We start from the raw sequence: 23,536 nt of genomic DNA on the forward strand, positions 1-23,536 counted from the left end.
TTCCTGGAAGGCGAGGTCAGAAGAAGAAGGAAGAGAATGGAGATTCCTCTGCCTCTGAAAAGGGGAAAGGAAATACTCCATATCTGTTAGAGCAAGGAGGAGGAAAAGAGAGAGGAAAGTATAGGCTGTGATGATCTCCATGGGGGAAGAGTAGTACCAGTTACTCCGAAGCAGGGAGAGAAAGTTATAGGTTATGATGATGAAAAATTGCATGAAGATTAAGAAAGAAAATGATAGATTTCCATATGGGGGAAGAGTAGTACCAGTTCCTCCAAAGCAAGGAAGGAAAAATAAGGTAGAGAATCAATATTGCGAGAGAAATGGTCTTGTCTCATTGAAGGAAAAAAAAAAAAAAAAACCTACTGGTAATGGAATAGTGAAGGAGGAAGACGATAAAGTTATCCCTGCAAAAAGAGAAGACGCTGTCGGAGAGGAAGAAGAATGTTCAGAAAAAGGAAAACGGTGATTTGTCTATGATGGTGGAGAATGCCCCAGAAGGCAGTAAGAAGAGGGGGACGAAGCCACGGTCAAAAGAGGTTAGGGTTTATCGAGAAGGTGAAGAAGAAGATTTGGGAATGTAAAGGAGAAGAGAATTGACAATGGTTCAGTTATAAGCAGAACCATGGGTTCTGCGCTTAGAGGTTAAAAAAATGTCAAAGAAGAGCCTGTATTGAAGCTGAGGGGTGCAAAAAAGAAGGATGAGAATGTAATACTTCTATTGCTAGTATGATCTTGTTTGGTTGTTTTTACTTGCGGCTTCTCTGTTTTCTAACTTTTGTTTTTAACAGGGAAATGATGTTGAGTTCAATATATGTCAATTTTCGCGACAAAAAGGGCAAGCGTCAGCAAAAAGCCTCCTCTGGCAGATTAGGGTACCTACATATCATGACACAAATAATAATTATAACAACATCAACTGAAATATACAGATAAGGAAAAAATTAGGTTCAATTGCATCACAGAAAACTAAACCATCATACACGTGTGAAGCTAAAAAATGTTTAAACGACAAGACACATGCTTCACAACTCTCACGCCTACATATGAATAACCAGGGCAGAGATGAACAAACCAAGAGGACATAATTCATCAATTTGATATTGAGGTAGATGAAAGCAGCAAATTTTCAACGGTATATCCATGATTCAACCTTTTTTTTTTGGTATATTCCATGATTCAACTTAACCAACAAAATTTCAAACAGTAAATGGAACATAAACAACTGCTATCTTTCATAATTAAGAATGTACATCAAGAGTTCACAACAAACAAGAGGAATAATAAAAACTGCACAAAGATTCATTAGAAAAAAATTGCTTTTCAAATTAAATACTGAAATATAGTTTCGGATAACTAAAAATGAAAGACCTGACATGCCAACTTAGAACCAATACAAAGTTTGAGCAAAAATCTCCTCCATACCATCTAGTCATCCAATGCAAGGGACACAATAATGCAAGTATATATTTTTGTTATGTACTTTTTTCTGAAAAAAAAAAAAAAAAAAAAATGTTTTAGACAAGGGAAGAACTAGTAATGGGCTAACCTAGGCTATAGCTCAGGTCCAATTGAAAAAAAAAAAACTAGTACTATTGTTCTTACAAGCCCATGTATTACTCTTCCTCTTCCTATTAGCCCAGCCTAATCCATAATATTTCTATAAATAAAAAGAGTTATAAAATTTACAAAAGTCAAACCTTAAATATGAGCAAGCCCACGAACCATAGACATGCCCAATCACAAAATAAAACATATTAAAATATAATAGGGCCCAGCCCCGTAAATCAAACACATTGTTAGTCTATGGAAGAAGACCTAAACTCTTCGTGTGTAAGGCGCTAAGGCATAGGTGGATGGATATCATGGATTATTATTGTTAATCCAGTGAAATATTGAATTTTATTTTTGTAAAAAAAATAAAAATAAAAGGGCATTGTTGATGACTTGATAATTTCTTGTTAAATTGGGTAATTTACTATATAATGGATTAATAACTAGTCAGGAGTTGAACACATAGATCTTATTTTCTAATGTGAATTTATTGATAAGGAACATATATATCTTGCATTTTTGTAGTTGTTTATTTTAATACTTGTATGAAGCAAACTTTAATGAATTCTTGACTATGAAAATACGTTAGAGTTTGGAAGTGTAAATGTATTAGAAGGTTGTACATTATTGAGTTTAATTGAATTACTGATGCATGATAGTTATGTATTTAGAGCATGAATGACACACTAAGTAATGATGTGTTTAATTACTTTTAGCCTTCCTTATTTTGCAATCCTAGCTCCGCCCCTGGTTTTAGAGAAATCTTTTATGGTGATTTAAAAACGGTTATATGTTTGTGAGTATAAAAACTAATTTATATAACTGAACAATGTCAAAGCGAGAATGCAAGGCAAGTAGCTTTTGTAAAAATTAGAGTTCAGATATACTTCAGTATATGCTAAACATATGGTATTAACTCACATATTCACATCTGCAATATATTATGCACTCACAAATACTGTATATATGTGTGTTCCTCTTACAATTTTTGCATCGAACAACTCGGCCTTTATTGTTCCATTTGGTGACACATATTGGACTCAACTTCATTTCCCTGTTAAAAACAGAAATTAGAAAACAGAGAAGCCACAAATAAAAACAATAGGATCATAGTAGTAATAGTAGTATTACATTCTCATCCTTCTTTTTTTGCACCCCTCAGCTTCAATACAGGCTATTGTTTGACATTTTTTTTAACCTCTAAGCGCATAAGCTTATAACTGAACCGTTGTCAATTCCCTTCTGCTTTCCATTCCCAAATCTTCTTCTTCACCTTCTCGATAATCCCTAACCCCTTTCGGCCGCCTTCTCGGGCATTCTCCACCATCATAGACAAATCACTGTTTTCCTTTTTCTGAACATTCTTCTTCCTCTCCGACAGCGTCTTCTCTTTTTTCAGGGACAATTTTATCGTCTTCCTCCTCCGCTATTCCATTACCAGTAGTTTTTTTTTTTCCTTCAACGAGGCAAGACCATTTCTCTCCAATCTTGATTCTCTACCTTATTTTTCCTTCATTGCTATGGAGGAACTAGTACTACTCTTCCCCATATGGAAATCTATCATTTTCTTTCTGGATCCTTGTGCAATTTTTCATCAGCATAGCCTGTAACTTTCTCTCCCTGCTTCGGAGTAACTGGTACTACTCTTCCCCCATGGAGATCATCACAGCCTATACTTTCCTCTCTCTTTTCCTCCTCCTCCCTTGAGAGGAGTATATCCTTTCCCCTTTTCAGGGGCAGAGGAATCTCAATTATCTTCCTTCTTCTTCCGACCTCGCCTACCAGGAAGTGATACTACTATATCTATATCTAAATCATCCATCAGTTTTTTCCTGCAAACCCTTACGACATCATCGTTCATAGGTCTGGATGAATTTACGATCTTGACCTTCTTCACCTTGGAACCCGTGAACAGCGTTGTCGAATCTAATTGCTGAATATATTGACATTCAGACGACAATGAATTTACGCAAATTGAGCAACCTGTCTATTTTTAAAATTAAAAAAAAAAAAAAAAAAATTATTGATGAACAACAAATACATAAAATCTAATTTCTGAATATATTGACAATCATAGAATTTAATTGACCAATTTCTTTACATAGACAGCCGTTTACAGTGTAATCAGGGACGGAGGAAGGGAAGCCGCCCCCACCCTAACCCAACTATTTTTTTTGCGAACCCTACTAGTAGTACAAGAACCCTTTGTAATTCGTTTTCAACCATTATAAAGGCCTTTTTATTATAAAGGCCTTTTTATTTTAAAGGTTAATTTGCACTCACACTCTTTCAAGTTTGCAATAAAGATGGGTAGATACAATTTTAGGAAGTTGTGATCTAATTTTTCTCCAAATTTAAAAACTTGAACCACAATACTCCAATCATTATAATAGTACATAATTACTATTTTTTAATTTATCCATTTAATTAATGAAATTACAATATTAACTTTTATAAGTCATTTGATTTGAACAAAATGACCCTTAGCCCAAATTAAAAAAAAAACTCCATCATGACCCTCTCAATTTTTTTGCAAAACCTTATTATAATATTAAATTAAAGTTATTTATGATAATGTTTTACATAAAAATTAAAGTTGCCTCCTCAAATTTTTTGTAACACTCTATTTATGGTACTAAATCATAGATACTAATAGTTATTTTCTATACAAAAATTAAAATTGGTCCCTTTATTTTTTAATTTTTTTTTTCTATTTATGGTTCCCTATAGTTTAATAATGAAATTACGTGTAACCCCTTCAAAATTCAATAAATGGCTTGCTATAAAAGATCAAATTTAGTAAAAATATATATATATTAATTATTATGTTAATCCTTATAAAAACATACTATATTTACACACACATATATATATATTCACACACATACATAAATATTATTTGTTATGAATTAAAAAGGAAAAAAAAAAAAAAAAAAACTTCACTTGACAACAACAATGATGCACTCGACAACTTTTCTCTTCAATTTTCTTGCATATTATTTATAAACACATTTTTAACAATATACATTAAAAATGCACAAAAAAAAATTTCTTACAATGATTTTATATTATTTTAAAATTTTAATTTTACATTACTAGTTTGGCCCCACCAATTAAAAATTTCTGGCTCCGCCCTTGTGTAATATCTCTGTTTTTCACCATTTTCCTTTTTTCAGAATTTTCTGATTTTAAAGAAGGCATTTTCGTCTTTTCTCGTTTTGCGTGCCGGACACCGTGGAGTGTGTCGGGTGTGTCCGAGAGTTGGTTGGGGCATTTCATTAAGTTCAGGACTTTTTGAAATGCAAGGGTTGCCATTTCGGTATTTTTCTGTTTTTCGAGCCGAATTGTCCCGAGTGGGACCCGCTATCTGAATTGTCACGTACAGGGTATTTAATTGAGTCCATTTGCATCTCACTCATTTTTATTTATTGTGTTTTATGTGTTTATTATATGGTTGATATGTGTATTATGTGGGTGTGATAAAAAAATTTAAAAAAGAAAAGTCAAAAGATATTTTAATGGTGGGACCAACCACTTTCATTTGTTTTAAGGGCATAAGGCCATTTTGGCCTCTCATTTTCTTTCTCTCCTGTGAGCTCTCTCTTCCCCTTTCTTCTTTCATTTTTCTTTTTTCTTCCGAGCAATCTTCAAGCTTTATTACTTTTTAACCGGTGGGAATTTTTGTGAGCCGTTTGCTGTAAAGCGGAGAGCTTGACGAGATCTACGTATTGATGTAAGCTATTCATCATTTAGTGCACCCTAGGAATTTTGAACCTAGGGCTTGGATTTGGGGCTTATTGCATCTTTGTGAGGTATGGGTGTTTAATTCACGACTTTTTGGATTTTTGTGAGTTACCTTGTGTAAATTGTTGCCTAGCATGTTTTAATTGTGTTGATTCCTTTAAAGTGACTAAATTGTTGTGTGTGGAGCATATGTTTATGTGTATTAGTTTGTATTATGTGAGAAAACATACTAAAATGTTTACATTTCATGTCAATTATGTTACATGAGTTAAATTTTGTGACTTGGAAGCATAATATCAAATGTTGGAGATTTTCTACAAAGCATGTATATTGTGGATATTTGATTTGCATGGAATGAGATTTCTTGTTGGCATGGCATTTAAATGTAGAAAATATTCATACATTCATTGGGAAGGAAAGGGGAAAATTGGTTTTGAAAGAAATAAAAAGGGGATTTTAAGAAATGGTATTGGAAATGGGGAGAGACATACATGGCATTGCATCCCATTTCACGGCATGTTTGTTGTTGATATTGGTATTGTGATTATTTTCTCCCCGACATAGTATGATCTCAATTTCTGTATTTCTATTCGTTGTGTGGATTCACGAGGTTTCAAGAGGTGTGCCTTAGGCACCTCCTACTGAGCTTTCAGCTCACTCCATTATTTAACATTTTTTCCAAGTCTCAAAAAGGAGTGGCGGACGACAATCCACCACAGCTTTTAGAGAGATTTGGGACTTTCGTTTATTGCCTTTTGTATATAATTAGGAACAAAGTTTCATTTGCAAAGTTTAGGCATCATTTGCCAAAGTTGTATATTTTGAACCTTTGTAAAACCTTGATTTCACTTCAAAAATTGTAAACTTGTTATACTGATAGTTTAACACATGTAAATCATTTCTTTTGATCATATATTATGTATGTAAACTTTCTATTCAAGTGCAAGGAAGATAGTTTTTGTAATACCCCTAATTTTAAAAGGATAGTTTCGGTATTTAGTTTATGTTTTTATTGCATATTTATATTCATTGTTTGCTTATTTGGTATTTGTTAATTATTTAATTGTTTAATTGATGATTGCTTATATGTTTTTATTAAATGGTTAATGTCCTTTGTTATTTTAATTGAATTATCTATTAGGTGATGTTGTTTAGTTTAATTGGTAGCATTTAAAGATTTATTTTATTTTACATTTTATTTAAGGATGAGATTGGATGGTATGGATTCAATGGATGTTTATATATATATATATATATATGGGTATATATATATTTGGGTTAGTTTAATTATTAGTAATTATTAATAATTAAATTAGTATTATTATTCAATATGTAATGTATAATATAGTATTAGGGTTATATATATATATATATATATATATATATATATATATATATATATATTTTGTGCAATCACAGGTTAGCTGACTTAGTGGTATTTTTATTTTATTTTCTTTTCTTTTCTTTCTCTAAGTATAATTAGGATTAGGATTGTGCACGCCTATATATATATATATATATATATATATATATATATATATATATCATATTACGTTTGCTTAGGGTTTAAAAACAACAAAACCCTATTTACAAACAGAGAGCGATTTGAGAGAAAAACAGAGAGAACCAGTTAGGGTTTCGGCCATAATTAAAGGTCGGACCAAGGAAGAAGGAAGGGATTGCTTGTGAGTTGCCAGAGCAGTAGGAGGTTTGACGGTAGTCGGCAGTCGTCGGAAAATTCAGAGACGATAGTACAAGGTTTCAAACTGAAACTTAAAGACAAGTTTTATATCTAACTATCTCCCTTTGACTCGTGTTCTTTACATGCATATTCAACTCCAGGAGTAAATAAACTTTAAATTTAATCTGTTATACATGTTGAATTAGATTAAAGCAGTAAGAATAGTAACGAACTTTTAATTGCCTGATTTTAAGCTTCCTTGCGTGAATTCTTGCTTTGATTGGTTTAAACAATGCATAATAGATTTAAATAATTTCTGGAATACTATGGGACCTAGTTCAAACACTTGGGAACCTTAGCAATGGAGGACAGAGGAGCTGGAAATCGCTGGAGAAGACACAGTGGATGAAAACAGGAAAAGAGTCGGCTCCCTTTTGAAGGGAGGCAGCTCCCCTCTCATAGAGGCCCATGGGGAGCCTGCTCTACACCATTGGGAGGTGGCTCCCTTGAGGGGGGAGCCGGCTCCTTGTGAAAAGAGGCAACTCCCTCTTTGGGGGAGCCGGTTTCTTCACTGAATGATGTTTTTGGATGGGGTTTTTGATACTGGGTTTGGGTTTTTGACATTCCAAGTTCAATTAGGAGGTGTAATGGGGAATTTAAATGATGTCTAAGGTCATATTGAAGCTCTAGAGGGCATGATAATGTATAATAAACCACCTAGTGTTTATAGCATGAACAATATATAATTCTTAAATAAATTGCATACTGTTACTGGATATGGATAATTTAAATTGCTTATCTTTATGTTAGCAATTTTTCTGTGAATGGTTATACAGTGTAATCATGTATCAGTGTTATCAAATAAGCATGTTAATTTACATATTTTTATTATACTTATTGTGAATTAATTGACGTTTACATTTATTATCTGCATTGTCAATTGGTTAGATTAATTGATGTTTAGATTAATTATTTATTTCATCAATTAGTGGATTTATGGATTATATGCACCGGAATGAGACGGTGGCATATCAGGGATGGATTAGCTCAAAACACTAAGTCCTACCTACTATGAAATAAGGGAACAGATTAACTTTAAAAGTTAAGTCCTACTTAATTATATTCATGTCAGGTCAATAAATAGTTGAATGACATTACTTTGGTTTAGATGGATTTTAAATATATAATTATGGTACCTCGATATGAGCTTGAGTCTCAGGATCGACGGTTAGGGAGCGTATATGCAGTGGGATGCATAGCTGGCTATGATGGTTGGATGTGTACCCTGTTAGGTCTAGGTACTCATGCCCACTTCAGGTGCGTTTTGCGTGATACCTACTAGTCAGGTTGAGACTGACCTGTAGTCCAGTGAGAGTCCTTTAGTGTGGATATATATATGTATGGATTATATAGTTATTGTTGAGTTGTTTAGGATGTACATGCATATCGGGTCTTTGTTTGGGTTGTAATAGAATAGAACTTGCTCGTAGTCTTGACCCACTATCATTTTTCAGGTGTTCGACAATTCCAGGCGTAGAGGTTGATCATGCTGAGCAGAAACAGTCACTCACTCCTCCGACTACGTAAGGCTACTACTTATATTTTAGTTTTGGCTTTCCTTTAGTTCAGTTATTTATTTTTCAGCTGAAGTATTATTAGGGGTTCTAGATAGATTCCCGAGTTGTAATAATATTGAAGGTTTTAGCAGTTTTGGGATTATATACCTTTTAAGAATTTTTATTTTAGAATTCTTTCAGCTTATTTATTTATTCATTAAATTCCTCTCATAATTATGCTTGTTTAAATACTTAATTATCTGGTATCCCTCGGATCTATGCTCGGACTTGATCACCCGTGGCTCTAGAATCAAGGGGTATCACAGTTCTTCACTTTTTCATTTCAACAAATTCAGTAGTTGATTTTAAGGTTCGTAGAGCCATTTCGGTCGATCGAAATAGGTACTTCGGTCGACTGATTCATTTCACAGCCTCGGGACTTTGCACTTCGACCGACCGAAACCTTATTTTGGTCGATCGGTTCAGGGGGTCTGCTTCGGCTGACCGAAACATCACTTCGATCAACTGAACTGATGCTGCTTGGCTTTTCTTGTTCCCTGTTTCGGCATAATTTATCTAGAAACTCTGGGAAGTTGTTTAGAGCCTTGTGAAGCATATATAAATATGACCTATAAATGACGTTTTTAACCCTAGACGTGACGGGATTGACTTAGGTGTCTTCGGGTTTGGGTAAGGACCCAGTTAACGGTTCGGACCCACGGGTTCGGGTCGTTACACCCTGTTTGTATCCATATGGGGTTGGGGGCCACAGTGGTGGAGTTTTTTTTCTTTTTCTTTTTTTGTTGCTAAGGGTCATTTTGGTAGAATAAAATGACTTATAAAGGTTAATATTGTACTTTTGTAATTTAAATGGGTTAATGAAGAAGTCAAATGGCAATTACATACTCTTATCATGGTTGGGGTGTTGTTGTTTAAGTTTGTAACCTTGGGGGCAATTGGATCATACTCTCCCCAAGCAGTATATATATATATATCTTTATTGCAAACCTGAGGGGTGTTAGTACAAATTACCCTATTTTAAAAACTTGTGAAACTTTTTAAGTAAGTATTTTTTCTTATACAATTTTATCATTTTTTATTTTTATAAAGACAATCTTAGCCCTTCTTATATAAAGTTGTTATTAACAAATATGGTAACATTATATTAAAGTATATTATTTTAAAATTAAAAATACAAGGGTTTCAAAAAATATTGTTATTAAATAAATTTAAATATAAAAAGTACTTACTATAACATGTCACCAAACTCCTAACAATCTAAAAACCAAAATAAAAAATAATAAAAAATACCAAAAGAATAAGTATATGAGAATAAGTTAGAATGAATTACATTAAGGGCCTTATTGGACGTCAAAGTGGAATTGTGGATGGTGAGGGTTCGAGTCCCAAAGAAGTAAAGTGTGTGTGTTTTTCTTGCCAATGATAAAAACATAAAAATAAAAAATAAAAAATAAAAAAAGAAGAAAAAGAAAAAAGAGTTAAAATGAATTACTTTGATTATATTACTACATATAATGTCTTTTATATAAGCTAGTATAACCAAATGACTTGGACACTTAAGCTCCGTTTGTTTGAGCGTAAAACATTTTTTGTATTTTCCGGTGTTTGGTAGTCCCAAATTCAAAGAAAATTTTTACGGATGGAAAAAGTTTCCCAAAATTTAACCAAAACAACTTTCCAATTAATGCTCGGAAAATCATTTTTCGAGCTTATCAATTTCACTCTTGACCTCCTCAACAAAATCATATGGCATTGAAAACGTCAATCAAATAGGTGAAAGAGTTGCAAATTAGTAGGGATGGCAATTCGTATCTGTGGGTCGTGTTCGTTTCGTATCATATCGATGTAAGGGTATTATACTAAATAGGTAAACCCAAACCCAACCCATTTAATAATCGTGTCAAGAATCTCAACCCAACCCATTTATTAAACAAGTAAACGTGTTAACCCGTTAATGACATTTTTATTAAAAGGAGATATTTAATATTTAATCAAATACTAAATAATAAAAAAAAAAATTGTCATAATTAACCCAATTATTTAAAATAAAAAGAATAATTATAAGGCATAGACAAGGTTTATGTTGAAATGATTTAACTATCTATAGTAATTGGGTTTAATTAAACACGTAACATATTATATAGGTCATATTCACGATTATAACATGTTGAGTTAAATGAGTCATAAACGGAACCCGACACGGTTAAGTAAACGAATAAATCATATCAACCCTTTTATAACCCAAACCCATTTATGTCAAACCCAAACCTTTTTAACTCGTGTCGTGTTCGTATGCGTGTCGTATTGTTGTGTTATAATTTGCCACCCCTACCTATTACAAAGTGACCAAAAAGCGGTCTAGAGAGAGAATTTAAAGAGAGAAACAGAGCGTCTAGAAAGAGAAAGAAATGAGCCATTTAATAAAGAGATAGTTTTTAAAGAGAATGAGAGGAACCGTTATACATGTACCATAGTGATTGGAAACAAAATAACTCCAGAGAAAAGAGCCAATAGCCCGGCGCGAGAAGCGTAGGGATTTTATATAACAACAACAATCATACACTAGTTCTTACTACACTAAAAACCAATCTTCTTCACTCAATCAACTGCACTAAAAGCCAAGTCTTCTTCACAAGGGTTAGCAACCAAGTTAAGGTCTCAATTCTGTCCTTATTGCAATGTGAAACTGGTTCACTGCCAGTTGCTTATTTGGGACTCCCTCTTTCACCCTCATCTATCAATGCTAGAGATTGCCAAACACTAGTTCAAAGAATTACATCAAGAATATCCATGTGGACATCTAGGTTCATATCTTATACTGGAAGAGCTGTGCTTATAAAATCAATGTTGAGCTCAATGCATTCTTTCTGGTCCCAAGCTTTTGTACACGTCATCTCAAATATAAACTTATCTTTGATAAGTTTATGAAGCCCACCTCACTCAAACCCAAATTGAGTTTAATACTAGTCCAAGGTTACTGTTCACAAGCCTAATATTATTGTTATTTGACTGACCGTCAGCCCTGTTGAAACCCGAATCAAGAGATTATCAGCCCAACATGTTAATATTAAACATCCGGCCCATTATTCAAGCCCAACTGGTTCAAGGTATATTCAGCCCAGTTGTCCAAGATTGAACAAATCCTATCGGTAAAAAGATTTACCATAAAAGGAGAATTCTTTGATCGGAAGTTCTATACAAGGCAAGTTCTGCGTAGGAAATATTATACAATAGAAAGAACTCTATTTGTAAAGAAATTCATGTATGGGAAGAATTAGAGGATAAGCAATGCGAGTCCTACCTTAACTCTACCAATTTTTATGTATAAATAGAGGCCCAGACCTCCAATAAAATAATCAAGCAATGTTACACTTCTCTATACATTGTTCCTGTTTATCTTTATTGTTTTTGAGTGAGTTGTTTTATTTTTCTCGATCATTATTGGTTAAGCGAAATTTTACACCTACACTTTGGCACCGTCTGTGGGAAGTGTATGCAAATATATTCCCACTTTTGTTTCTACTGCTACCATCTGGAATGTCGAACCGAGGATCTTTAGCCGATCAACAGATGGAGTTGATGCAGAAGATGCGTGAAGAGTTTCTGCACCAGTTTGAAGTATTTCGTCAAACGAACGAAGCTAGCGTTGCCCATATCACTTTACTTCAACAGCAGAATAACACTCTTCAAACGGCGATGGCTCAGTTGACACCACCGCCACCACCCGGTGATACAGCAGCACCACCCCCTAATCAGAATATCCCTCCGGTCAACGTGCCTCAACTTAATGGGGCACGACCCACTGAGGCTCAGCCGAACGAGGATAAGCAACAGTAGAGGACAAGGACCGAGGCAATTGCTTCGGACAACTTTCCTCGCCACACACAGGATGAACAGGCCGATTCTAGTCGTAAGCTTACGGTATGGTACAATAGTATTCCAGATGGCACTGGTGTACAGGATGCCTTCGATGAGAAAAGGCCACTGAGATGGCCAGAGAACACAAAAACTCCCTGGTGAAGACTTATTTCACTGATGATGCATATATGGTCGAGAGGCCCAAGAAGTTTACCATGCCTTCTTTTACTCAGTTTGAAGGCACAGGAGATCCTTCTCGGCATCTGGATCACTACGCCCAAAAGATGGCCTTGGACGATCGTAATGATCCATGGATGTGCAGAGTTTTTCTTACCAGTCTGACAGGAGCTGTACTTGAGTGGTTCAGGAATAGGCCACACAAATCCATCCTGGATTACGTAACTCTGTGCACTGTGTTCCTAACACAATACTGTGGTAATAAGAAGCAAAAGAAGAGTATTGCTAGCCTCTTCACCGTAAGGCAAAAGAAAGGGGAATCACTGTAGGATTTCTTATCCAGATTCAATATGGAAGCCTCAGAAATAGCAGATTGTCATCCTGCAACAGCTATAGAGACATTCAAACTTGCAATGATTCAAGGGACGAAGTTTCATACTTCTTTGGTTAAGTATTCTCCTCCCGACATGCAGATTCTCAATGCCAGGGCCCAGATCTACATCCGGCTCGAGGAAAATGTAGCCCACCGAGCGCAGCATGCCACCTTCGTGACAGTGGAGAACAAGCCTCGGGAGAGAATTCTAAATTCAAAAATCCAGAAAAGCCAGCGCGTCTCAACGCCAATCACCCAGGCACCCGAGAAGAGGCAAAGGGTAGAGGAAGGATTTACACCTCTCCGAACTACCCTGGCTCGGCTTTCCTAAGAGAATAAGATGAGGTTCACAGCCCCACAGCCAATGAAGCAACCCTTAGAGCAGAGGGACAAAAGCAAGCATTGCGTTTATCATCGAGATTATGGGCATTCAATCAATGATTACAAATACCAATGATTGCAGATCCCTTAGGCGACAAGTGGAGAGCATGATAGCCAGAGGTGAGTTGGCAGATTATCTCCCGGCAAAGGAGTATGTAAGGCCCCGCGAAGTCAACCCTTGTAAAGTAGAAGGTAATCAAGTAAAAGTCATTCACGTAATACATGGCAGATCTGAAGATGATCAAGAGTCTGAGGTGGTATACAGATCCAGGCTGAGGGCAGCCCATAAGCTCAGAAAGTTATCCTCGGTCAATGTTATCACTTCGGGCAGCATCAGTATTGGATTCGGCAATGGCAACCTATCCAGAGTTCAGCTTCCCCATGAGGATCCATTGGTCATTAGTCTCTTAGTGGCGAACTACGTGATTAAGAGGGTTTTGATAGACCAAGGGAGTAGTGCTAACATCATCACAAAGTCAGTCTTTGAGCAGCTCGAGATCCCGTCATCATCAATTCGATCTACTTCTAGCCCGTTGATGGGGTTCGATGGCACCAAAGTAGATCCTCTTGGGGTAATTGACTTATCCATAACCGCGGCAAAGAGGACTCTGAAGGAGAACTTTATCTTTACAGTGATCCACTCTTCTTATAATCTCATTATAGGAAGAGGCTAGATACACCGAATGAATGGAGTCCCGTCCACCCTTCATCAGGTGATGCGGTGTTTGTCTCCGGATGGAAAAAAGGTTATTAATCTATGGGGAGATCAAGTCGCTGCGAAGAATGTTATATGCTGACACAGGCTGAAGCAAGGAGGTTCCCTAAATAGCCTCAACCAAGCATGACTCCAAAAATTACACCCAAATAGCAATTACAGAGTCCTCTGCCCAAGTATCTTAAGGTAGAGGAGGAAGAAAAAACTGCAAAGCCTACCGAGGAGATCCTCAAAGCCATGGAAGTTATCCTCGGCGATCCTCAGAAGGTTACTTATCTAGGCTCTTCCTCCACATCCGAGGAGAATGAAGCATTAATCAACGTCATTCGAAGTAATACAGAAGCTTTTGCTTGGGATCATTCTGATATGGTAGGGATCGACCTTTTAGTTTCCTGCCATAACCTAAAGGTTGATCCGGAGTTCAAACCAGTCAAGTAAAAACACCGAAGGTTTGCCCCTAAACGCAATCGTATTATAGCTAAAGAAGTGAACAAGTTGTTGCAAACAGGTTTCATCCGAGAGGTGTAATATCCACAGTAGCTGTCAAACGTGGTGGTCGTCTAAAAGAAGAATGGGAAGTAGAGGGTTTGCGTAGACTATACCAACCTCAACAAAGCCTCTCCTAAAGATAGCTTCCCTCTGCCAAAGATAGATCAGATGGTATATGCTACTACTGGCTACGAGAGGCTCACGTTCCTTGATGCGTACTCAGGATATAATCAGATTCCTATGAATTCAGAAGATGAAGAAAAAACTGCTTTCATTACAGAAAAGGGTACCTATTGTTATAAGGTCATGCTCTTCGGGCTGAAGAATGCCGGGGCCACTTATCAACGCCTTGTTAACAAGATCTTCAATAATTTGCTAGGAAAAACGGTTGAAGCGTACATAGATGACATGGTGGTCAAAAGTGTAAAGAAGGAAGACCATCCGAAACACCTCTAGGAAGTCTTTGACACTCTGAAGAAGTACAACATGAAGCTGAATCCTTCCAAGTGTTCCTTTGCGGTATCGTCAGGTCAATTCCTCGGCCATATCGTGAATAAAAGAGGGATAGAGGTAAGCCCAACTCAGGCTAAGGCCCTCATGCAAAACCAAGAACTAAAAACTCGTAGGGAGGTGCAAGTTTTAACCGGTCAGATCGCAGCTCTTAGCCGGTTTATATCTCGATTATTAGATAAGTGCAAACCGTTCTTTGATGCCATAAAATCTAAGAACAAAGATATATGGGGACCTCAGCAACAGGTGGCCCTCAACCAGTTAAAGCAGTATATGGCTAAACCTCCAATTATATCCGTTCCAAAATCGGGAGAAGTTCTTATTATGTACTTAGCAATTTCCAGCATAGCGACAAGTGCAGTGCTAATTAGAGAAGAAGGAAAGAATCAATACCCAGTCTTCTACACAAGTAAGACAATGACGGATGTAGAGACACGGTATAGCAAAGCAGAAAAAATCATCCTAGCCTTGGTTTATACGAAGAAGAAACTTTAGCATTATTTCGAATCTCATAGCATCGTGGTACTCACCAACTACCCTATACGGGGTATAATCTCTAAGCCAGATTTATCTGGAAGGATTAGCAAATGGGCCATTGAGCTTAGTTCCTTCGACATAACCTATGAGCCGAAAGTGTCACACAAGGGACAAGCCTTAGTAGATTTTCTCTTAGAATATAAGGACACTCCCGAAGGACCAGAGCTCCCTAAACCACACTGGGAGCTTCAGGTCGATGGCTCCTCAAACCAAACAAGTGCAGGAGTTAGGGTTGTTATATCAACACCCGAAGACACCAAATTACAGCAGTCCATTTGCTTGAATTTCCCTGTTACTAACAATGAGGCCAAATATGAGGCTTTACTCACTGGTCTTCGATTGGCTAGCCGGCTTCAGGTACGGTGTTTAAAAGTTTTTAGTGACTCACAACTTCTTGTAAATCAAGTGACAGGTCAATACCGTCCCAAAGAAGAAATGATGAAAGCATACAAGGAAGCTGTAGAGAATGTTACACGAGGATTCGATCAAATCGAATTCAACCAAGTACCTCGTGTTGAGAATGCTGAAGCAGATCAATTGGCCACAGTAACGTCATCCTCAAATAAAGATCTGACTCGGATCATACTAATTGACATCTTAGACGAACCTAGTAATAATTCTCGGCAAGAGGTGATGGTGATCCCAGTCGTTCTGCTAAAGCCATGTTGGATTGATCCATTGGAAACCTACCTCAAGCATAGAACTCTTCCAAACCAAAAAACTGAGGCACGGAAGCTCAGACTCATCGCAGCTAAATATGCCATCATCAATAATCAATTGAACAGAAAGTCATTTTCAGGCCCTTACTTGAAATGTTTAAGCCCACTGAGGCTCTGGTGGTATTGAAGCAGATTCATGATGGAGATTGTGGAAACCATTCTGGGGGTAGATCCCTCGCACATAAGGTTCTAACTCAAAGCTACTTTTGGCCATACTTGGCTCGGAATGCTGAAGAATACGCTCGCAGATGTGATAAATGTCAGCGCCACGGTCCAATGAAGCATCAACCTGCCGAAGATTTGCACGTAATGGCAAATCTGTGGCCCTTCGCACAATGGGGGATTGATATGGTGGGCCCTTTACCCAAGACCGTGGAACAAAAGGAATACGCGCTACTAGCTACAGATTATTTCACAAAATGGGTGGAAGCCAAGGCTTATTCAAGTGTAACCCATAAGCAGGTAAAAAGTTTCCTTTGGAAAAGCATCATTTGCCAGTTTGGGGTACCAAAGGTCATTATGATGGACAATGGTACAAACCTTGACAATAAGAGTACAAGAAAGCTCTTCACCGAACATGGAATTGTGCAGAAGCTGGCTACAGTTAGTCATCCACAAGGAAATGGGCAAGCTGAAATAACTAACCGCACCATTTTCAGTTGTCTAAAGAAGAAGTTGGAGAAACTTAAAACAAAATGGTACAAGAATCTCCCTCAGGTACTTTGGGCGTACTGAACCACTCCACGACAACCCACCGGGGAGAGTCCATTCGCCATGGCCTATGGTTCCGAAGCTGTGATCCCAACCTAGGCAGCCGTTCCAACCCTTTAGACATTCTTATTACTTGAAGGGACAATGGGCAGCAGCTCAAACACAGCCTCGATCTCCTGGACGAAAAGAGAGATGCTGCAGCAATTAGGCTTGCTTCGTACCAGCAACAGTTGCGCCGCAGTGATAACAAACGTGTCCGGTTCAGGAGCTTTGTGGTAGGCGATTGGGTTTTGAAGCAAGAGATAACTCATGTAAAGAAACTCGAGCCTAAATGGATCAAACCCTATAGGGTTACCGAGGTAGAGGGGAAGGGAGCATACCGTTTGGCCGAAGCAGACGGGCATCCCATTGCGCGTCCTTGGAATGCGATACACCTTAAAAGGTACTACCAATAGATAAGTTTGCAAGAATTTCTTCACATAAATAAAGCTGTTTATGCCCATTATCAGTCCAGTTATTTCTTTCTGTTATCATATTCGATATGGGATACAATTCTACTTCATTTCTGTCTTTCCATAAAAATGGAGGCTATACTGGTACCCTATAACAATTATTTTTATGCCAAGACGCATTATGCAATTTTTATGCCAAAACGCATTATGCAATTTTTATGCCAACTTTTTAGGCCAAGAAGCAATATCAAGGCCATAGTAATTGATATCAAAAGGCCATAATGATTCTTTTTTGCAAACAAAAACCCCAAGCTCTGGCCCATATGAAAAGTACTAGTCTCGATCCCACATCGATAAAAAAAGTACGTTTTTCATTCCATTATATATGGAAATATTAAAATAGTTGAGTGCAGTGTAAGGAGGGCCCACTGGTATTGAAAGCGGCCACGCCTAGTACCAGAGGCATTCCTTACACTGACCTTTTTGTAATACTGGAATTATAGACTTATATTCATCTATGTCCCACATCGAATAGAAGTAGAAAAAGGATGCAGTTGATATATACCTAGTCCACCACATAAGGTCGCCAAGAAGAGAATCTCAGTGGAAGAAAGTCTCCCAAACACGAATGGAAGACTGCACATTCATTGTTATTCTCTTTCTTGGCCTCTTATCATTTTCTGAATCTTTGGCCTCGTAATCGATTATTTGCAAGCCAAAAAAAAAAAAAAAAAAACAAACTTCTGAAACTCGCTTCGGACCCCAAGTGTCCGGTTCAGCAAACATCCCTTCAGGCTCAGCGCCGGGAAGTAGTTCATTCGCTTCGGACCCCAAGTATCTGGTTTAGCAAACATCCCCTCAGGCTCAGCGTCGGGGAGTAATTCATTCGCTTCGGACACCAAGTGTCCAGTTCAGCAAACATCCCCTCAGGCTCAGCGCCGGGGAATAGTTCATTCGTTTCGGACCCTAAGTGTCCGGTTCAACAAACATCCCCTTAGCCTCAGCGTTGGGAAGTTATTTATTCACTTCGGACCCAAAACGTCCGGCTCCGCACGCTTCCCTTCAAGCTCAATGCTGAGGAATAGAACACCTTAGACCTCGAGTGTCTGGTGCAACACATTTCTCCTCAAGCTCAGAACTGAGGAACCAATTGTCTCAGGCTTTAAAATGCCGTAGAGATCATACTTACTGGCTCTAAGTATAGTGGTATGAGCCACAAGGTTGTCCCACATTGAAAAAATACAAGAAGAAACGAGTATATACATATCAACCCCACGTAACTCCATTAAAGAAAGGGTTCCCTTGACGGTTAAATCACTAGAGGGAAAACAATCTTCTGGTATCAGGTAAACCGTCAAAGGAGATCCCTTCTTCATGTCTTATTCATTTTTGCTTCGGACTATAACGAGTATGAAACCCTCAGGCAAGGTACTTCTCTTATTCTCTTATCAAAATACATTCTCATTCAGCAAAGTCTGTGCAATATTAAAAGCAGTCAGGAATATTCATTCGAGGCAAAATTAAGGCATTACAGCCTAAAAGACATGGTTATATCATTCTAAAACAAAATTGTTCTATTACAAAGTAAGGGGTTACATGCTCCTATTTCCTCTTCGGATCAAACAGAGCAGACTCAAAAGCATCCATCACAGCTGGACTTGACGTTGGAGGAATTGAAGGACTAGGAGCCGCAGGAGTTGATGAGCTTGAAGGATGAGCTTTCACCATTTCAGCAAAAAAAACCTTAGCTTCCTGAGCCTTCGGACCTTCATCATAAGGGAAGGATATCCCCATGTTGGCATCAAAGGCATCAGGATCCGTCGTTTTGGGGCCTGATCCTTGATTAAAGCCGGCCCAGTATGCTTTCGCACTGGATAAGCATACAAAGGAGGAATAACGGCTTTACATCTGCCTCCCAGCAATGATGCAAGTGTTGAGAGCATCGGTCAAGCACTATACCTCAGCTTTCAGGGTCGCCACTTTAGCTTCAAAAGTGGCCAGTTGCTTTTTGTAAACATCCCTAGCGTCCGAAGCTACCTTTAAGTTCAAGATAGCGTTGGAGGCTTTCTTCTCAGCATAACCAAGATCTTTCTCCAGCTTCTTGATTGAGAGAGATTGGGCTTCAGCGGTGGCACACAAGGCTATAGTGTGATACAGACCCTACATCCGCAAACAACAGAAATAGCCATATGAGTATAGTGGAAACAAGAAATAAGAAAGCAAGGGAGATAGGGTGGAGCAAACCTCTATGGCACGAACGGGGGCAGAGGGAAGCAACTGTTCCAGCCCCATGTTGCTGATAATTTCCTCATCTTTAGGGAGCCACATTCCCCAAGCCACTGCCAATGTAGCTGATGGGTCAGTGATCATAGAATCTCCAGAGTGCAAGACTGACTTATCAGCCCTAGAGAATGAGGGTGTCCAAGGAGTCCCAGTTTCAGCCAGGACGTAAGCTCTGACTTCATCTTCTGGCTCAACCTCTTTAGGTTTTTTTTCCTTGCTCTTAGAAGGGGTCTTACCTTTGCCATGGGAGGGAGGATTGGACCGATTCTTCTTCATAGGAGGTTCCTCAACCTCTATCTCGTGCTCAGTTGACCTAACGACTATCAAAGGCTAAGCTTCAACAATTTTCTTCTTTTGGGCTTCAGCCCTCTGCATTTCTTCCTCGGTCAATGGAAAGCTGTCAAAGGTTGGTAGAGATAGATCCATGAGGTCTGCAGCTTTGGCTCGGGATGCGATTTCTTTAAGGTTAGTTGAAGTAAGCAAATCCTCGACAGAAGGGGGCTCGCACCAGACTCTACTTTCAAGGAAAGAAAGTCTCTTTTTTGCAACAGAGGAAGGAAATGTCACTGAAATAAGACCAAGAAATTCATAAATATACCGAAAGAGTAAGACTCGATATGGAAAACAACGAGAGCAATTTTTATGTAAAGAGGGGACATATTCTATACCTAATTTCCCAAACTTGCATGGGATCGGGAGTTTGCTCGATTGAGGTACAGCCTATCTCCCTTTAATAATTATCATCCTCTCCTTCCACTTCTTTTCAAAAGTAGGGAGGTCCGTACATATCCTCTGATGCAAGGGAGAGGTGAAATAGAAGCGACCAGGTTCGGTCCCATGCTTGGAAATAGTATAAGTGTTCAGCAAATTAGCCAGAGTCAGATCAAGACTCTCCAGCCGTCGGTGAATCAGGAGTGTCGAGATTACTCGAAGGAAATTAGGGTTTACTTAAAGGGGAGCAATCCCCAATTTATTAAAAACTAAGTGATAAAAAGGATAAAGGGGGAACCGAAGAGCGTTAAGATGCCCAACAGATAGGAGTAACTCGTCATCCCCGACGCCCTCGCCGGCGCAAAAATCAGCGCCCTTGGGGTATTCTATTATTTCTACCCCCTCGGGAATCTCAAAATCTTCCATTACTAATTCAATGGAGAACGTAATACAATGAACAGATAAAATCACATCTCGTTCTTCCTTAGTAAAAATACTATCCGACCTAGAGGTGGATGTCTCAGCCTGAAGTAAGGAAACATCCGGCTGAGTGACCAAGTCATTTGCCGATCTAAGGAAGGTTGAAACCCTAGGAGGAGGAACTCTAATAAGGTTAGGGGAAGATGAGGGCGTGGACTCAGAATCCACGATTTTTATATGTTCAAGAGTATTCAAAGTACTCATAATATAAGAGTGGAAGAAGATAGTGAAGAACTAACCTGGTAATATGAGAATGAGAAGGACGCAAAGGGACGAAACGAGCGCAATGAAGGTGAAAGCAGTCTTGAAGAAGTCCTTGAGTCAGAATAACAATAGACACAAATGGAAACGCCTCGTGCGAAAGTAGCAACTGCACAACTTCAATTCCCTTTTAATTAGGAGCCGTAATCCAATTAAAGGGGAATTGGGGGCAAAGTGTGGAGGGAAAAATCTCCCTCCAATGAGAACTGTACACATCATCTCAAATATAAACTTATCCTTGATAAGTTTACGAAGCCCACCTCGCTCAAACCCAAATTGAGTTTGATACTAGTCCAAGGTTACTATTCACAAGCCCAATACTATTGTTATCTGACTGTCAGCCTTGTTGAAACCCGAATAAAGAGATTATCAGCCCAACATGTTAATATTAAACATCCGGCCCATTATTCAAGCCCAACTGGTTCAAGGTATATTCAGCCCAGTTGTCCAAGATTGAACAAATCCTATCAGTAGAAAGATTTACCAAAAAAGGAGAATTCTTTGATAGGAAGTTCTATACAAGGCAAGTTCTGCGTAGGAAATATTATACAATAGAAAGAACTATATTTATAAAGAAATTCATGTATGGGAAGAGTTGGAGGACAAGCAACGCGAGTCCTACATTAACTCTACCAATTTTTATGTATAAATAGAGGCCTAGACCTCCAATAAAAGAATCAAGCAATTCTACACTTCTCTATACATTGTTCCTATTCATCTTTGTTGTTTTTGAGTGAGTTGTTTTATTTTTCTCAATCATTATTGGTTGAGCGAAATTTTACACCTATAATTACCAAAAAGGATTATTGAGCAGATCAATCAAATTATCAGATCATTTTACTGGTCTGGTATTGAGTTAAAGAAAAGGGGTGCAAAAGTGGCTTGGAGTGCTGTTTGCAATTCAAATAATCAAGAGGGGTTGGGATTTCCAGATATTGGGATGGTTAACTTAATCTCTAATCTCAAAACACATTTGGAAATTGTGCTTAGGGAAGGATTCTCTTTGGGTTGCCTGGACTAGGAGATATCTAATCAAGACCAAGTCAATTTGGAATGCTAAACCTGTTGCTTTAAGTTCAGGATTTTGGAAAAGATTATTGAAGCTGAGGGGAATGGCAAGGGGGCTCATCAAGCATAAAATTGGGAATGGCTCTGACACCAGTTTGTGGTTGGATTACTGGCTTCCAAATGGTCCATTTTATGATCAGCTTCACCTAACTGATATGAAAATTCTTCAACTTAATTCAAGTATTAAAGTTGATAGCCTAATTTTCACTAATCAGTGGGTGATTCCACCTAATTTACAGTATCAACAATTCTTACAATCCAATGAGTTCACCTCTCAATTGCAGGACATTCCCACACCTTTTTCAGAGAATGATGAAACTGTTTGGTTACCAGGCCCTACTAAGCAGTTTTCACTCTCACATACAATCAAGTATCAATCTCCACCATCACTTTTATTCACTTGGTCACACCTGCTTTGGTACAAGATTAACAAACCAAAGCATAGTTGTGTTACTTGGCTTGCATGTAGGGGCAAATTATTCACTTTAGATACTAAGCCAATGAGGAAGAAGCACTACACCAATGCTTGTTATCTTTGCCTCTCTGATGCAGAGTCATTGGACCATCTCTTCTTCAATTGTAGTTTCAGTGCACATATTTGGAGGTTCATTCAACACGTTGCAGGATTCTATGTGGAACCAAGAAGTTGGGGAGAGTTAATCTCTTGGTGTTCTAGTACATGGAGATCAAGACAGTTCAATATCCACAAGTTGTTTTTCAATGCGGCAGTTTACTTCATTTGGCTTGAAAGAAATGCCAGGGCATTTAAGAATCGAGCTGCATCACCACAACACATCATCTGCCTTATCAAAAGTTGTATCCGAGCAAAGCTTTCATCATTGAAGCTGAACCGAGGTGCTAAGCTCAGGCTCATGGGTGAGCAAGAGGACTTGCTGCAGCTTTTCATGCAGGGATGTGTTTTTGCAAGAAATCACACTTGGTGTGCAAATTCATTTACTTAAGTTCTGGAGTTAAAAGATAGGATTGAGGATATTCATTGTTTTGTGTTTGTGGAGCTTGACAGAGGCCTAGACTAAATGAGTGTTTGTTGTATTTTGCCCTGTGAGCTACTTGTTTGCTTGCTCCAAGTGCTCTCACTTGTACATTCTTTTTTTTTTTTCTTCTTTATAAAGCTTACCATTTAACCCAAAAAAAAAAAAAAAAAAAAACAATCATTCGATTTCCTAATTTTGATTTCCTCAAAAAAAAAATATTTTCAAAACTTTTGCCAAACACCGAAAAATAAAAAAATAAAGAA

At 37.9% G+C, this 23,536-nt stretch overlaps 3 protein-coding genes across 3 annotated transcripts; all 3 read left to right on the plus strand.

Moving 5' to 3' along the window:
- The first annotated feature begins 13,383 nt into the window (after positions 1-13,383).
- LOC132273180 (uncharacterized) lies at positions 13,384-14,016 on the plus strand. Its single transcript, XM_059774199.1, has one exon. It carries the CDS (start codon positions 13,384-13,386, stop codon positions 14,014-14,016), a length of 633 nt encoding a protein of 210 aa, XP_059630182.1.
- Positions 14,017-15,032: 1,016 nt separating this feature from the next.
- LOC132273181 (uncharacterized) lies at positions 15,033-19,037 on the plus strand. The gene is made up of 5 exons (XM_059774200.1): positions 15,033-15,493; positions 15,635-16,223; positions 16,379-17,029; positions 17,179-17,298; positions 18,945-19,037. Exons 1-5 carry the CDS (start codon positions 15,033-15,035, stop codon positions 19,035-19,037), a joined length of 1,914 nt encoding a protein of 637 aa, XP_059630183.1.
- Positions 19,038-22,322: 3,285 nt separating this feature from the next.
- Positions 22,323-23,240, plus strand: LOC132273182 (uncharacterized). The gene has a single exon (XM_059774201.1). It carries the CDS (start codon positions 22,323-22,325, stop codon positions 23,238-23,240), a length of 918 nt encoding a protein of 305 aa, XP_059630184.1.
- The last annotated feature ends 296 nt before the right edge of the window (positions 23,241-23,536 follow it).

Source organism: Cornus florida, unplaced genomic scaffold (assembly GCF_030987335.1).
Source record: "Cornus florida cultivar Cherokee Brave unplaced genomic scaffold, ASM3098733v1 CherokeeBrave_3.0.0_Hap2_Chr09, whole genome shotgun sequence".
Classification (NCBI taxonomy): domain Eukaryota; kingdom Viridiplantae; phylum Streptophyta; class Magnoliopsida; order Cornales; family Cornaceae; genus Cornus; species Cornus florida.